Below are 16176 nucleotides of genomic sequence, written 5' to 3'. Positions count from 1 at the left end.
TAAACCTACTAGTAAGGAGTAAATAAATAAAAAAATATAAATACATGTAAAAAAAAAAAAAATGTAATAATAAATATAATGTTTCAAAAACTTTATTTTCCTTATTCCTTATAAATGATATTGTATTTATATGTGTACGTATATGACTGACATAGACCTTTGGGATGTGGCTCTTAACAATTTCTGGTAGGTAACTATGGTTCTTGCTGCAAAAACTCTGGCCACCCCTCCTATATAGTATCTCTGATTTTTCTTCCCATGGTCTGATTACTCTTTCTTCATTCCTACCCAAACACCTGCTCTGATTGAAATTAAAGAAAAAAAAAATCCTAGCTGGAGTAACAAATCAAAATTAATTCAAAATCCTCAACCATTATTCATGCTTTGGTTCAACAACTGGTGTCAAAATAGTACAAACAAAAAGTAAGCCCATCGTTAGTAGTTCGACACAATTACAGCTTTGCACTCAGTTTACACTGCTGAAAACTGCAACAGATGTAAAAAGAAATTCAAAATCTAACTTGTGAGGACATCAAGTTCAGAACTTGTGCCACCCGCTCAAATGGTAATTATCCCATTTGGCTCCATAGGCAGAAGCAGTGAAAATATCAACTGAATTGTGAATGGAGAACCATAGAACACAAGTAAAACTCAGCTACTTAGGCATGATTTTTTAGTGAAGATGGTAAGTTAAATATGGAAATAGACAACAGAATCAACAATGCTGATATGGTATGAAGTCAAACAAAACACTAAATTCTTGAAATTCAGGCAGAATGGTTACCACGTTCTACCTGAATCATTATTTCTTCAGAAGGGATTTTTTTCAGTGCACTCTCACTATGCCATGGCGAAGTTGTGGCATAGAATGGCTACAGACTAGATGTAGCCAGTGTTCTTACCCAAGCTAAACCTCCAAAAAAGCAACCTATCTAAAGAAGAATTCAAAGCTCTTCAGGAAATAAAAAATAAGAGTAAAATAATAATTACTAATGCAGATAAGGGAAATGCCACTGTAGTTCTAAATAAAACTGACTACACAAATATGCTTTCCTCTTTACTATTAGATCAGTCTACTTACCTCCCTATAGAATATGATCCCACCAGCTCCCAAATCAGAACACTCCATAGGCTCCTTAAGAAGGTTACTTCTTGGCCTGTGAAAGTAACTAACAAACTAAAACCTGCAACTTTAACCACTGTTGTAACCATTTCTTGTTTTTTTTTTTGTTTTTTTTTTTATTGTACAATGGTTGTATTTTTTATTTAATCTTTTCTAACCTAAACCCTTTTCTATCTTAACCTTATTCTACCAACATCCTACCGCTATTTATGTTGTGTCGCTTCTTCTTATTCACACTTATTTTAAACCTTTGTTGCTTTATCTCCGTAATACACTATCAGGCAGCACGTGGTACCTCTGAGGGACAATGGAATTTCCTCGAGATAGAGGCAGTATCAGAGTGTCTAAGATTTACCTCTCGTACAACGCCAAGAAATTTATTTGTTTCACTGCGCCACGTTGTGCTATTAGATTATTAAACATTAACAACCAAGAGGTAATCTCTGGACAGTACTTAATGATACCTATCACCTCTGCAGACGTGGCCAAAATATACCCTTTTCAAATATCCCGCATAGGTTCGCATTAATATTTTATAAGCGGTGCATCAGATTCCAGAAATCACAGAAAGTCTTTGTTAGAATCAAAAGCAAGGTTTATTATACTCAAAATTTGATACACATAATAACACTAAATTGAATCCCATCTTAAGGGAGTTTCAGACAAGGTATATAAAATTCAAACACTACTATTACACTTATAAATATTATACAGTAGCTTCCTAAAGTAAGAATTATATTAACCTTCGCTAATGCATTACTCATGTACTATTATCACAATCAATCTAAAACTCCGTAGCTCTGTCAGACTACGCAAGATAACATTCACATTTTTCACAATCTCTTTATATTATGCCAATTCTTTACTCTAACATATCCTTAACTTCATTCAATATAAAAGCGAACTTAAACACAACGACAGATAGTAAGATTAAATTCAATATCCCTCTAAACTGATAGCAATACAATCTTATCCTATATCATTAATGTTCCTTTTCCTATAACATATTAACATGACACAAATCTTTCATTCCTAATCAGAGCAACACAAACAAAGTCTACTTATCTTCCCTTTTTGGTTCTTTAGTGCTTCATAGGTTCACAGGAAACTGGCCTTCTGTGGACAGCCAGACTTGTTTCTTTTCGTGGCGAATACGGCCGCCAAGACCGTAGCTGCCTATCGGGAGTCGTCCGACATCAAGGCATCGTCACCCTCCGCCACCACAAGGGACGAACACACAGGAAATCCAGGGAAAAAAAAGCCTTGTTACAGGGTCACATGACCCTTATATTTTCTCTTTCCTTCTCGGCGATTCTTGCCCCTTTCGATGTCCGGCCGACTCACACTTGCTATTACGTCACGGCGTCCATTCTCTGCCCTGCTTATTGCACGTACGCTGACGTGCGAGCCGCTCCTCCGCGTAACCTTTGGACTTGACTCCCCCCCCCCCAACTGTTGAATTCGTGCTTACATTCCATAACTCTTTTATACATGTTTTATAATGCTCTGCTAATGTTTTACACTTTCAATATTAAATTAACCACATTCGTGAATGGCACAATATACATACTTATTTAATCTTTTCATAACAGAACCCACTTGATTTCTATATACATAATACTTATTCTACACTTAGAAGCAATTTATTGTATTTATCTCATTCTTTTGTTTGGAAAAGCATGTTAGACTGTGATAAGATAAGAATACATAAATTTCCACTCTATCACAATCTAACACCACTCTAAAGCCAGTATAGAAAAACCTCTTACACCAACACACTGACATAATGGTCAGTTTTGATGTCTCCTCCTTATTCACCAATGTCAACTCAAAGATACTTTGGACCTCATTCAAGCCAAATTTCCTCCTGATATCTCAGCCCTATTTCAGTTTACCATGAACTCAGGCTATTTTGTTTGGCAGGGAAAATTCTACAAGCAAATAGAGGGGACAGCTATGGGTTCTCCACTCTCTCCAACTTCTTTATGAAGACCTTTGAAGAAAAAGCCTTAAACTCGGCTCCACTTAAACCTACTGTTTGGCTATGCTATGTAGATGATGTGTTCGCTATTTGGTCGCATAGCTTGGACACACTCCACAACTTCTTATCAAACTTAAACAATCAACACCCGAGGATCCGGTTTATCTTGGAAAAAGAAAACAATAACAATCTCCCTTTCCTAGCCACACTGATTACACGCCAGCCTAATGGATCCCTGGCTTTCTCTGTTTACAGAAAACCTACACATATAGGTAGATACATTCACCAGCAATCACCCCCCCCCAATAATATGGGATTATAAAAACCCTATATAACAAGGTAAAATTAATCAGTTCAGATAACAATGCCCTTACCACTGAACTTAACCATATTCTTAACACCTTTGTAGCCAATGGCTACAACCCCCATAAAATCCAAAAAATATTAAAACCAATTAACCTCAAACCCCCCCCCCCCCCAATAACAGGGACTACTCTAAATCTATCACCATTCCTTATATTCGGAGTACTTCTGAAAAGCTAACAAAAATCCTAAAAAAATATGACTTGACAACTTGTTATAAACCATATAAAAAATTGGCATCTCTTATCCGCTCTCACAAGGACCAGACACTTCCCCTAAACCTACCAGGAGTATACCAGGTCCCTTGTAGTTGCAAACTGTCTTACTATGGCCAAACAGGCAAGACAGCTAATAACAGGATATCTGAACATAAGGATTATATCCGTTTCCACCAATACAGCCAACTCAGGACTTGCTGACCATGCTTTGGACACCTGCCACAAAATATGCTGGAAGAAAGCTACCTTACTGCACCGCAAGTATGTATGTATGTGTATATATATATATATATATATATATATATATGAAAGATTATTCCTGGAATCAGCCTCAGCTCTAAAAAACTCCCCAAACCTCAACAAATTTGGATGCATGAGACTACCCCAAATATGGGAAGCTTGCATTCCTAGAACATCAGCCAAACAGCCAAGACTACTACCCAATTTAGCCCACTAGGTGGCACCTTTTAGAACTCTAGGACTGACTTCAGTTGTTGTCTTCAGCCATATTTGTTCAGTATTAGCGCCTGCGTGCACACATCATTAATTTTATGTTCCCTGAAGATGGTAATGTAACATTACCGAAATATAGGAACTATTAATTAAAGTTTTTTTTAATTAATATAACAGTATATGTTGTCTAATCTAATAAAGATGAGCTTCATCAGTTCTTAGCAATTAATTATGTTCACTGATGTTCTAGCAAAAAAGGCAGTGAAAAAAGAAAAACTACTGTGTCATTTTTCTTTGCATATTGCTTCAAAATACCATTTTAAGGCCCTACAAAATTTCCCTGACCACCAGACAATGTTAGTACGCAAGTCTGTGTTTTGAATCAGATTTAGATGGTTAGCTATATATGTAAACTATAGGCATGATGCTATTTGGGCCTTATCTGTGACAGCTATGAAACAATGAGCAGCAGACAAGACCTCACTCAGAGTTCCATAAACAATAGTAAGTGTCAGTTTGAGTTGCATATCAATGTAAGATAAGAATATTAGTATTTTCAGGTGCAATTATCTATTTAACAGATATTACAGTATCACTTATTCTGAACAATGTACTCATAGATATCAGAAAATATAAAACATGTAGAAATATTTTTCTATTTACAGCATGAAGTGTTTACTTTGTTATGGATCAATTTCATAAGATTTAAACAAAAAAGCATTTAACACTTACTTAGACGATTTGATGGTTGAAAAAACTTCAAGAAGCTTGGCAATAATTAGAGGTCGCAACTGTTCAAATCGCTGCATTGCTTCTCTTATGAATGTTAAGACATCTACTGCAGCTTGCTCATTTGTATCCGAAAGGAATTCCAACAACTAAAGAAAATAATCATAATAACACTTTCTAAATGGTTCAATTAAACAAAGATACTTAACTGTTTTATGGATGAAGGCAAAGAAGATAGTATATTATATCTGTTAACTACAAGTGTTTTTTCTAGTCAGTATGCCAATTGTAAGGGATGAACCAGTGTTCCTAGAAGGAAAATGCCTTGTTAACTCCATATTTTCACGTTCAGGTGAAAATACTCTTATAAAGGTTACTCACATCCCGCACTGGAAGTCGTATCGAATGAACTGATATAGAATTAAAGTGAATTCTGATCATTATATCTGAAACTGATATAATGATCAGAATATCAAATAGTTATACCATAATTACACTGCACAAAGGTAGTGCAAAGACTGATATGACTCAATCTATCGTTATCTCTGGAGATGTAAAGTTTTTAAAGAACTCGCATATAGAAATGGGCAGACAAACAAGATATACTTTGCAAGCAACAGCATGGGTTTGCAAAAGAGGTCATGACAGAATATATCATGCATAGTGAATAATTTATGGAGACCCAACACACGTTACAAAAATTACTTTACTTAACATTAAGAAAATAACATTTAACCTCTGTATTGAGGTCAACATCATGAAAACATACATCTGTACAGGATATAAGCTACATGACAATATACTACACAAAAGTAAGATGAATCTAAATGTTTCTTAATCATTTACCCTAGCCTGACCTCTGGTGGAAAAAAAATTATAATAAAATGAAATAAAAATAAATAAATAAAATAAAATAAATAAAATGAAAGAAAAAAAATAGAACTACATCAAACAATTTCTAAAGTCCTCTTGTATTAAGATTTTCTTCTGTTTGGGGTTGTTCTGGATGCTATAGTGGTTGAAGATGGGCCCTCCAAATTCTTGGAATAATTAATCCATCACTCTTGTTCAGATTTGGACGATGTTTCAGCATTTGACAGGCTTCCTTTAATTTTCTTTCAAACCAGGTTTTTGGTGCAGTGTAGGACTTGGGGCCTTTCCAGTCAATTCTGTGAGATGTTTGGAGTGTGTGGTCTGACAGGCCTGTTTTACCATAGTAGAGGTATTTAATGTGGTGTTTGTGTTCATCTTTTCTAATTGGGATGGTGCATCCTGTTTACCTTAAGTGGGGTAGGTTACAGGCACACTGAATTTTGTAAATCCCTGGGTGGGCAAGGTATGGAAGAGGATCTTACGAAGAGCTAAATAAATTTAAGTAGTGTTCCATTTTTTCAGAAATGCCCCTAATGTAAGGTATGGCATTCTTGTAATCTTTTTTTAACTTTTTTTTTTTTATATTATAGAGATTTTTTACAAAGGTTTGGCTAATAATTTCAAATTCTTGGTTCAGAATCTGTTTATTGGAGCAAATCCTTAGGTCTCTGTGTTTGAGGGTGCTGATGTGTTAGATGGTGGTATGAATTTTTGTATGTATTAGCCTGTGTGTGTAGGTTTGTGGTAGACTGTGAAGGAGAGGCAGTCTGAGGGAAGACGCATGAGAAGTTTGTGTAGAAAAGGAAGTTGTTTAGACTGGCAGAATCAAAGTCTTTCATGTAAAAGTTAGCTACTGGGTGGGAAAGTGGTGATCCCATGTCCGTACCTTCTTTTTTGTAGGTAAAAATTATTTTGCCATGCAAAATACCTGGGGCAAAGAGGGCTGTGATATTAGGGGGAAATATGTTCTGTAGGAGAATAGTATCATTGATTGGAACATTAGTGAGAAGGACAGTTATGTTAAAGCTGACTAATAAATCTTCGTCATTAAGCATGTGATGTTTCTAGTTTTGTTTATGATGTGTAGTTATTTATTTATTTTTTTTAATGTACGAGAGGGAATGACCTACCAACTCCTTGAGTGTGGCCATTAGCTTCTTGGCTAAGTGATAATTAGGGCTGTCAATTACTTCAACTATCAGAGTCATACTGGGGTGTTTGTTTTGTGTATTTTTGGAAGGCCAATTCTGAGAGTGTGGGTAATGCAGTATTATTTTTTGTTTTTTTCCTCTGGCCACATGATCACTGATTTGATTCCTATCTATCTTATCCTTCCCATCCATCCCTTAGGATGGGTTGAGTTCCCCTCCAAATGAAGGGACTACAATGAATTAATGCAGCCGATTCATCACTCCTTTGCTGAATCCCCCAAGTTTTAAAAACCCCAATTTCCAGGTGGGGGGAAAAAAAAAAAAAATCCTACCTCCGTATGAGACTGGCTAACTCACCTTCCATCAAAAGAGACCAGTTATCTGGTCTCTTTTGATGAAAGGTTCCTCAAGTCACTGACAAGAATCAAACAGGTCTTTCTGACCAAAGGGCTTCATCTATATCGACTGAGCTATGGAGGCTCTATTTGAAGTTCTGTTGTTTTCTTTTTGATGCAGTTTGTAGGGTTGTAGTTCGCCATTCGGTATGTAATGTGGTCAGATACCAATTGGTTCATTTTTTCTAAGTATACTGTCCAATCAAGGACGATGGGAGCATTGCATTTAGTGGCTGTGCGGAGCGTCCTAGGTTCGATTCCTGTTGGAGATGCGAGGAGCTGAAGGATCTTCCTCAGCTATAGCCAAGTTAGCTGGTCTTGGGCGTGGACAGTAGGGTTTCCCCCCCCCCAGGTTATCCAGGGGGTTTTCATCCCGCAAAGCAGGCAAACTGGCCTTGAGAACTCTACACTATGGACATAGGATACACCGGGGTGTAGGGCTGACCACCTTATCCTGTGAACAGTTTTAGGTTTGATGATTAATAAACCCTCGACACTGCAAATTATATAAAAAAAAAAAGATGAAATGAGATGGTTATTTTTTTAAAGATTTAAGGGCCAGTTTTTCTGCTTTGGTTAGGTTGCAACTTAGTTGTTTGTTGGAGTTTAACATGTATGATGTTTCATTCATATTTTGTTGGCTATATTGGAGGTAAAGGATTTTAGATCTCTTTCAGTGTCATAAATGAAATCTAATTTGTTAGCTGACCATGGTACAATGGCATAGTTCAGGCTTTTTTCCAGAAGAAGTGAGTGTCGCATAAATTGAAGAATATGGGATTGGATTCTAAACTATAGGCATGGATAAGAGCCTGGCTGACTGATAGATATCAAAAAGTCGTATATGTGTGTGTGGGGGGGGGGGGGGTGAATCTGCAAGATTCAAAGTAACCAGTGGTGTGCCTCAAAGATCAGTCCTTCGTCCATTATTATTCAATCTGTATATTAATGATACTAAGAAGGATTTGACATGTAACATACAGTCATTTGCTGATGATGGAAAGATAGGTAGGGTAATCAGGTAATCTGCAAGTACTGCTGATATGCAGTACTTGCAGAATAGTTTGAATAGGCTGGAATTGTAGGCATGTGAAAATGGCTGTCATTTCAATGTTAATAAATGTAAGGTCATGCACTTTGGTGTGATTAAATATCGCAATATCGTATTACATTGGTGGGATTATGCTGAAGAAACTGATGAGGCTAGGGATCTTGGAGTTTTAGCAGACAGGAAATTGAAGTTCAAGGGTCATATAGTAAAAACTGTAAATACAACTCAGAGAATAATGGCAATCCTGAAAGGAACCTTGAGATATAAAGATAAGGAAGTCATTTTGCCTCTTGACAAGGACTTGATAAAACCTCACTTGGACTACTGAGTGTAGGTTTGGTTTCCATGGTGATTCTGATATAGTACAGAGAGAGTGCAAAGCAAAGTAGAATGTCTAAAATGATATCAGGATTGTGAAATACTGATTATAAAGACAGACTGAGAATTTGTAGGCTGCAGACACTAGCAAACAGGAGAAAGAGGGGTAATATGATTGAGACATAAAAACTTTTGAAAGGGTTATACAGAATTTCAGTAGATGGAATTTTTCATTTTATGGAGGGTGGGGAAAGGACGTGAGGGCATCCATGGAAGTTGAGAATGAATGGTGTCAAGAAAGGAATTAGAATTAGATTTTTCTCTCGGAGATTAGTGCCCTCCAAAGTCCAACCCGACGTCCATGTCTTGAAGGGTAAAAGCAGCATAAAGTAGAGGATTGCTTTATAAGGTGAAGCATGTAGTGGACTTCATGTGCCTCGGGCTGATATGGTAGCCATGAAGGCTTACGAAACCTTGAAAATGGCCTACTAAAGGGGCACTGGTGAAGATGTTAGGACTGCAATGACACCTGTTTCATCATTGGCAGAAGAATTCATATATCAACGGCAATGTGAAACAACTGGAAAGTTGAAGAATCTGAATAAAAATCAACAGTTGGCAATTTGAGCCAAATTAGCTGGCTATTGCAGACGTGGAAGAGATCAGGGCCTCACCACATTACTATCCTATAATCGACCATGGAGAAACAAATATCTTGCAAGCTATGCTTTGGAAGTTAGAACCCCCTGCAACATCTCAAGCTGTAAATAATTACAGGGTAGAAGAAGACACTGAAACTCTGAGTAAAACTAACACTTCAAATGCACTTCATGATGATGTCAACTTAAATCCGAAAGGAAGTTCAGCATCCGATATTCCTCATATGAAAACAAGAAAAAGTCTTGAAATTTGGAACGTGAGAACATTATATAAATTAGGGAATTTTGACAATCTTATACAGGAAATGAAAAGACTTAAAGTTGATGTGATGGGAATTAGTGAAACCACATAGCCTAATTCAGGAAAACTAAACAAAGATACTTTACATTTGTATATTCTGTTGAAAAGAAGCATGAATATGGAGTGGGATTTATGATTAAGAAGGGCACATGTAATGGAACTGTGGCCCATAAATGAAAGAATGACACTTATTAAATTAGGTGCAAAGCCTTTTAACATTAGGTTTACGCCTCTACAACAACTTGCAATGATGAAGAATTAGAAGATTTTTATAACTTACAAAAATTCCATAGAATATGTTAAATGAAATGAGATACTCATAGTGATGGGTGACTTGAATCAATGCAAAAGGTAGGAGAATGGGAAGAAAATCCAGTTGGAAAATTTGGATTGGATGAAAGAAATGAAAGGTGAGAGATTGATACAATTCTGCATTCAAAACAACCTATGCATGATGAATATTTTCTTTCAACATACAAAGTGCAGACTATATACTTGCACAAACTCTATAAAATAATCAAATAGATTTTATAATGATAAATAATAGATACAAAAATAATATAACCAACATCAAAAACATACCCAGGTGATGATATAAGTTCAACCATAACCCTGTTGTTCTACTTAACGATTAAACTAAAAAACATTTCTAAAAACAATCATACTGAAAGACTTGACAGCTTTGAATATACCTGACAACATAATGGTCTAACTCAGAAATTAGGAAAAAAATTAGACCATGTAGGATATAACATATAAGACAATATACTCAGCAACACAGAAAAAAAAAAAAAAAAAAAAAAAAAAAAAAAAAAGGTGAAATTTTAGAAGTGCAATGTATGAGACAGTCAATGAGATTCCAAGCAGTGATAGCACATATGGAACAAAGCTTCAAAGTTCACTGAAATCTTAATAAAGCGATCGCCAGCTATCGCGAATTGCATGACAAGATGAAAAAGTTGAGCATGATTCAAACGTCTTTACTTAGTTTTTTGTAAAAACATAGCTCAATCAAATGTTTAGACATTAAATAAAATTTAAGCAATTGATTTTTATTAACTTCGATGATTTGATCCTCTAATATAGCTTATACTGTAATTTTTTCTCTAAATGGATGAATGAGCTATATCCTCTAATATAGCTTATACTGTAATTTTTTCTAAACTGATGAATGAATTATAATTATTCCTATTGTTTATTGTATTTGCTTAATGTGATTTCGCTAGTGTTCATTAATTGATGGATTAATCGCGTTAAGTGACTGCCAAGAAAGGGGCTGAACAGAGGTTCTCCTAACATTTACTCACACCTTTCTTGCTTAATGTAACTTCAGAAGTTTGATATGTTTCACTCTGATGTGATGATACTCATCACAAAATATTAGTGATTTATATTAAATTCTGAATTTCATTATGTAATTTATGTATATAATCAGTTAATTATGTCTCATAATTAGCATTAACAATCAAAAAAGACTATTGCTGTGCCTGCAATATTTTCGTGTCATGTAGGCCATACAAGCCAGTTGTGAATTTTTAATGAATGTTCTTTAATGTTCACTTGGAGAAATATTAAAAAAAACTCAAATCAGGTTCAAACTTTAACAGAAAAAGGAAGATCAATAATGTTATATGGTGGCAGACTATGACTACGATTTTACATAACAGCTACATCAGTAAATTAATGAAAGCATTGGAAATTATCTTCATGCCTAAATTGTAATAAATGCCAAAGTGTACTCATAATACTCAATCACAAGTGGATAAGTTATCCCACTTCAGATAAGAAGTGGGATAACAAAATCAATAAACCAATGACATCTACACATCACTATGATGAAAGGAATGTTTGACACAAAATTATCCTTTCATCATACAGATTTGAGTTAAGGTTTTTCTACAGTTATACCACGAGTTACGTAAAACACAACTTACATAAATTCGCAGTTACACTAGCACGTATGAACATGTTTGCAGCTTTGTGCAGGTGCCAGGTTCTTTGTGTCAGGTTTTTGACAGCCTTACTGCAGTACAGTAGTAGATGCCTCGCAGAGTTAGCTAAATCACTTGTTATCACTGCTAGTTTAGTTGTTTTTTTACCCTTAAAATGGAATGCAAATGCAAAACCAAATGTGCTGGTAATAAATCTAAAAAACAAAGGCCTGCAATTACTTTAAAAGAAAAGTTGAAAATAATTCCTATGTATGAAGGCAGGAAAATTCTATCAACAATAGCTCAGGATAAATAAACCTATTTCGACAGTAAATACAATAGTGACGGATAAAGTTGGCACTGTTGAAAGCACGAAAGGTGCGGTAGCGTTGAAGGGCACAATTACTACCAAGAAGAGGCTAGGCCAGATATCAGAGATGGAGAAATTGTTGTCTCACTGGATCGATGATCTGACAGAGAAGCGGATACCGTTAAGTTTACTGATTATCCAGGAGTAGGCTATGTCCTTATATAAGGACTTAAAATAGCAGGCCGGCATCAAGGATGCGGAGAGTATATTTAAAGCTAGTGCTGGATGGTTTAAATGATTCAAGAAAAGTACAAATCTGCACAATTAATAACATACATAATTTTCAAGGCCCACCTTTCCTAACTGGGTTGTGGGGGCAACAGCTGCAAGAGGAACTTCCAATGGTCACGATCCTCTGCCACCAAGCTCAGGTATTCTGGTGGGATTCCCAAACGTGTCCACCCAAGGTTTTGGATATAATCTATCCAGTGAGTCCTTGGCTTTCCACGTGGCCTCCCACCCTCTGGCTTGGCAAAGAGGCCTGCTGAGGGAGCCTCTCTTGTGGCATTCTGACCAGGTGCCCGTACCAACGTAACTGTGATCTCTCAACACGGAGAAGCAGTGGTTGAGTATTGAGGATTTCCCGAATTGCAGAGCTTCAAACAGGGCTGACGAGACTCGACAGAGTCTGTCAGCCCCAATCCCTCAAAGGAATCTCATTTCAGCCGCTTGGATTTGTGTCTGCATTCTTTCGGTCATTACCCAACTCTCATAACCATAGGTGAGGATGGGGACAGACTGTATTGAAGACAGCCAGCTTTGCCTTCTGGCTTAACTCCCGCTTCAATACTACCGAACAGCCAAGCTCCCGCAATATTGAGCTTGCTAAGCCAATTCGAGTATCTAGCTCTATGTCCCATTTTCCATCATTCATGAATATGGACCCAAGGTATTTAAACTTCTTCACCTGCCTCATTGGGACTCCACTTACATTTAGAGTGCACTGGGATGGTTGTCTTGAGACCACAAATGTTTCAGTTTTGGCCACACTGATCTTCATTCCGGCATCTACACAAACAGCTACAAACCTATCCAGGGTCTGCTGGAGGTCATCTGTGGAAGAGCTAAGCAGAACTAGGTCATCTGCAAAAAGCAGATGTCCAATGCTACATCTTCCAATTCTGACACACTCACTGCCTCGACTGTGCCTATCAATCCCAGTCCATAAATATTATGAAAAGGAGGGGGGTGACAGAACACACCCTTGGCGGAGGCCAACGGAGACTGTGAAAGGTTCAGACTTTGTGCTGTTTACCCTGACACAAAACTCTGGGCATTCATACAGGGACTTGATGGCAGCTAATAGTTCGCCATCCACTCCATACTCCTGTACTACTTGCCAAAGCTTATCCCGAGGAACCCGGTCATATGACTTCTCCAAGTCCACAAAACATGCGTAGACATTCTTGGCATATTTCCAAGATTTCTCAAAGACTTGCCTTAAAGTGAAGATTTGGTCAGTTGTGCTTCTACAAGGACGAAAGCCACATTGTTCTTCCTGGAACTTTGACTCAATTATGCTCCTGCACCGTCTTTCCAAGCACTTAGCATACACTTTCCCAGACAGGCTGAGCAGAGAGATGCCACGATAGTTACTGCAATCCTTCTGGTCTCCTTTCTTAAAGACTGGTATTATTATGCCTGTCTGCCATTGCTTTGGTGCTCGCCCAGATATCCAAGCAGCCTGACACACTCGAGTCAGCCAGAGAACACCGTCTCGATTTAAGGCGTTTAGCATTTCGGGCCGAATTTCATCATTGCCAGCAGCCTGCACTGATTTTAGCGATTTTATTGCTAAATGGACCTCTTCTACTGTGAGACTAGTCATTGCCCCGATCTGCACCTCTTGGATGTCCACAACTGCTGGGCCACTCGGGTTAAGAAGGCTCTCAAAGTATTCCCTCCATCTGTGGAGGATATCCTTCTCGGTTGTTAAAAGTGCACCATCACAGGCCTTAATTGCCCTTGCTGTGCACGATTTCCTCTTTTGAAGGTGGCAGATGGTCTGCCAGAATACTTTGTTTGCATTTGCATAGGATGAGTCTAATCTTTCTCCAAAGGATTCCCAAGCATTCTGCTTTGCTGTCTTTACTGCTTCAGCATACCGCAAACACATCTCAGGTGACCTGACTCTAAGCCATGTTAGGTAGGACTCCTTTTCTGCCCAGACAGTTTTTTGGACTTCTTGGTTCCACCAAGGTGTCCTTTTCTCACTTCCCATTGCCACGCCGAGCTGCTTTCTGCCACAGCATGAGATAATAAATAAATTAATAAATAATAACACAATTAATAAATTTTTTTATAATTGAATTTTTTTTGTAATCACCCCAAAAATGAAAAATATCTGATTAATGGCAAAAAAACTAATGTAAGACAGCAGTATGAGTAGCCATCGAACATTTTATTGTATGTAATTTACAAATTCAACTTACGTGAGGGTTTACGGAACACATTACTTACATAACTCAGGGTGTAACTGTATGTAGATATCAATTCTATTATTTCTATAGATCTGTGAAATTTTCTCTAACACCTTAACTGCTTATTTCCCTTCTGTAATTACATAATGAAGATCCAACATTAACTCTATGGTGATATTAAATTAAAAATATACTTACAACAGGAATGATTGTAGTGGCAACGTCTGGAAATCTAACGCAACAGGAATGCAAAGTGCGCACCAAAAGCTGGCGGTATTTACCTGTATCTTCATGTTCAACTACGTTGTGAGTTTTAGTCACTTCTTTCTTTAAGACAAGAATCATCTGAAATAAACATTTAAAAACATACATACAAATATGCGCTTGAAGTGTTTTTTTTTTTGGAAAAGTGTTTGTGTATTATGTAACAGATTTTGTAAGATCTCAACTGCCTCTCTCATCTTCTTTGACTACATTATGTCTGAATGTACTATAATATCAAGGTCACAGCAAATGTTAACATTACATCCTTTGTAATGAAACTGAATTTCAATGTCAATCTGTAAATGACTTTCTGATCATGAAGAGAATTTTGTCAGTCAAATATGAGATGAAACATTTACTATTAGATCTTTTAATAGTGTAATTGCAAATGTATGAGATTCATCATTTGTACCATATTTCAGTCAGAAAGCAGATCAAAGAGTAAGATAAATAATATTAACATCTCACGGTACAGTACGTCTTTCACACAAACAATTATGTGTCAGCTCTTTTGTTTTGGAAATGTTCAATATGGTGTTTGAACAATCATTTGCACTATTTGTTGTAAACATGTGTTTTTTTTTTTTGTGTACAGGTTAAGTTTACAATAACTCAGTTTTGTATAATAATCTCAAGTCCCTATAAAAAAACCAAAGCAATAATATAAACCAATTCCTCATTATTGTGATCTTGTCTCTTAATATGGTTTCCTAAAGGAACAAGATCACAATAATGAGGAATTGGTTTATATTATTACTTTGGCTTTGGTTTTTTTTATTTTATTTTATTTTTTTTAGCAGTTATAAAATGTATTAGAAAATGCCAAATTCAGCTATATAAAATAAAAAAGACTAATTAACAGTTATAAAATGTTATACAAAATATAGACCATAAAATTTTATCACATAAGTTACTTCTTGCATATAATGCTTATTTACATAAAAAGCAATTGTAAGCTGTTTATGATTCCATCAAATTTGTCTGGTTAACTGCTTAATGCTTATATGCAGAAAACACTTTTTAGCATATCCAAGCTGAGCTGAATTTAGCATTTACTAATACATTTTATAACTGTTAATTAAAAAGCCTTTTTTATATAATTGTTTTTTCTTCAAAAATTTGAAATCTTTAAGAACCAGTTACAATATGTATGTGCCTATGCTACATAAGTGCATGTTGTTAACAAGGTTGCTCTTGTAATAAAGCAACTACATGAAGCCTACAGTTAGTTGCACCATCTAGAACCAAGAACACTAACCACATCAATTAAAACAGTTTAAACATTTTTACTCAGTAAGGTCACTAAAATGGAAGGACTTAACTCTTAGAGAACAAACCCCTGTTACCAAGGGTTTGGATAGAAAGTTGTTGCAAAATGAAATGAAGTATGGAATATCACAACTGCAAGTGGTGCAAAAATGGAAAAATTATTATGGAAAAATGCAAAAATTATATATATAAACAAGAGTGTTAAAAATGATATCAGGATTGTGGAATATTGATTATGAAGACAGATTGAGAATTTGTAGACTGCAGACACTAGCAAACAGGAGAATGAGGGGTGATAGGATTGAAT

The 16176-nt window shown here is 36.3% G+C and overlaps 1 protein-coding gene across 2 annotated transcripts in view; it reads right to left on the bottom strand.

Moving 5' to 3' along the window:
• betaCOP (coatomer subunit beta) overlaps positions 1 to 16176 on the bottom strand; it is a 304925-nt gene that overhangs the window by 180905 nt on the left and 107844 nt on the right. For both annotated transcript variants that reach the window (XM_090413127.1, XM_090413129.1), the window contains exons 9-10: positions 14535 to 14681; positions 4871 to 5016 (exon numbers count right to left, since the gene is read on the bottom strand). In XM_090413127.1, coding sequence (XP_090269253.1) covers positions 4871 to 5016; positions 14535 to 14681 — 293 coding nt within the window. The remainder of the gene's footprint in view (positions 1 to 4870; positions 5017 to 14534; positions 14682 to 16176) is intronic.

This window comes from Typopeltis vanoorti, chromosome 23 (genome assembly GCF_054136105.1).
Source record: "Typopeltis vanoorti isolate ZY-2024b chromosome 23, IOZ_Tvanoo_1.0, whole genome shotgun sequence".
In the NCBI taxonomy this organism is placed as follows: domain Eukaryota; kingdom Metazoa; phylum Arthropoda; class Arachnida; order Uropygi; family Thelyphonidae; genus Typopeltis; species Typopeltis vanoorti.
This window is presented reverse-complemented; position numbering and strand designations above follow the sequence as displayed.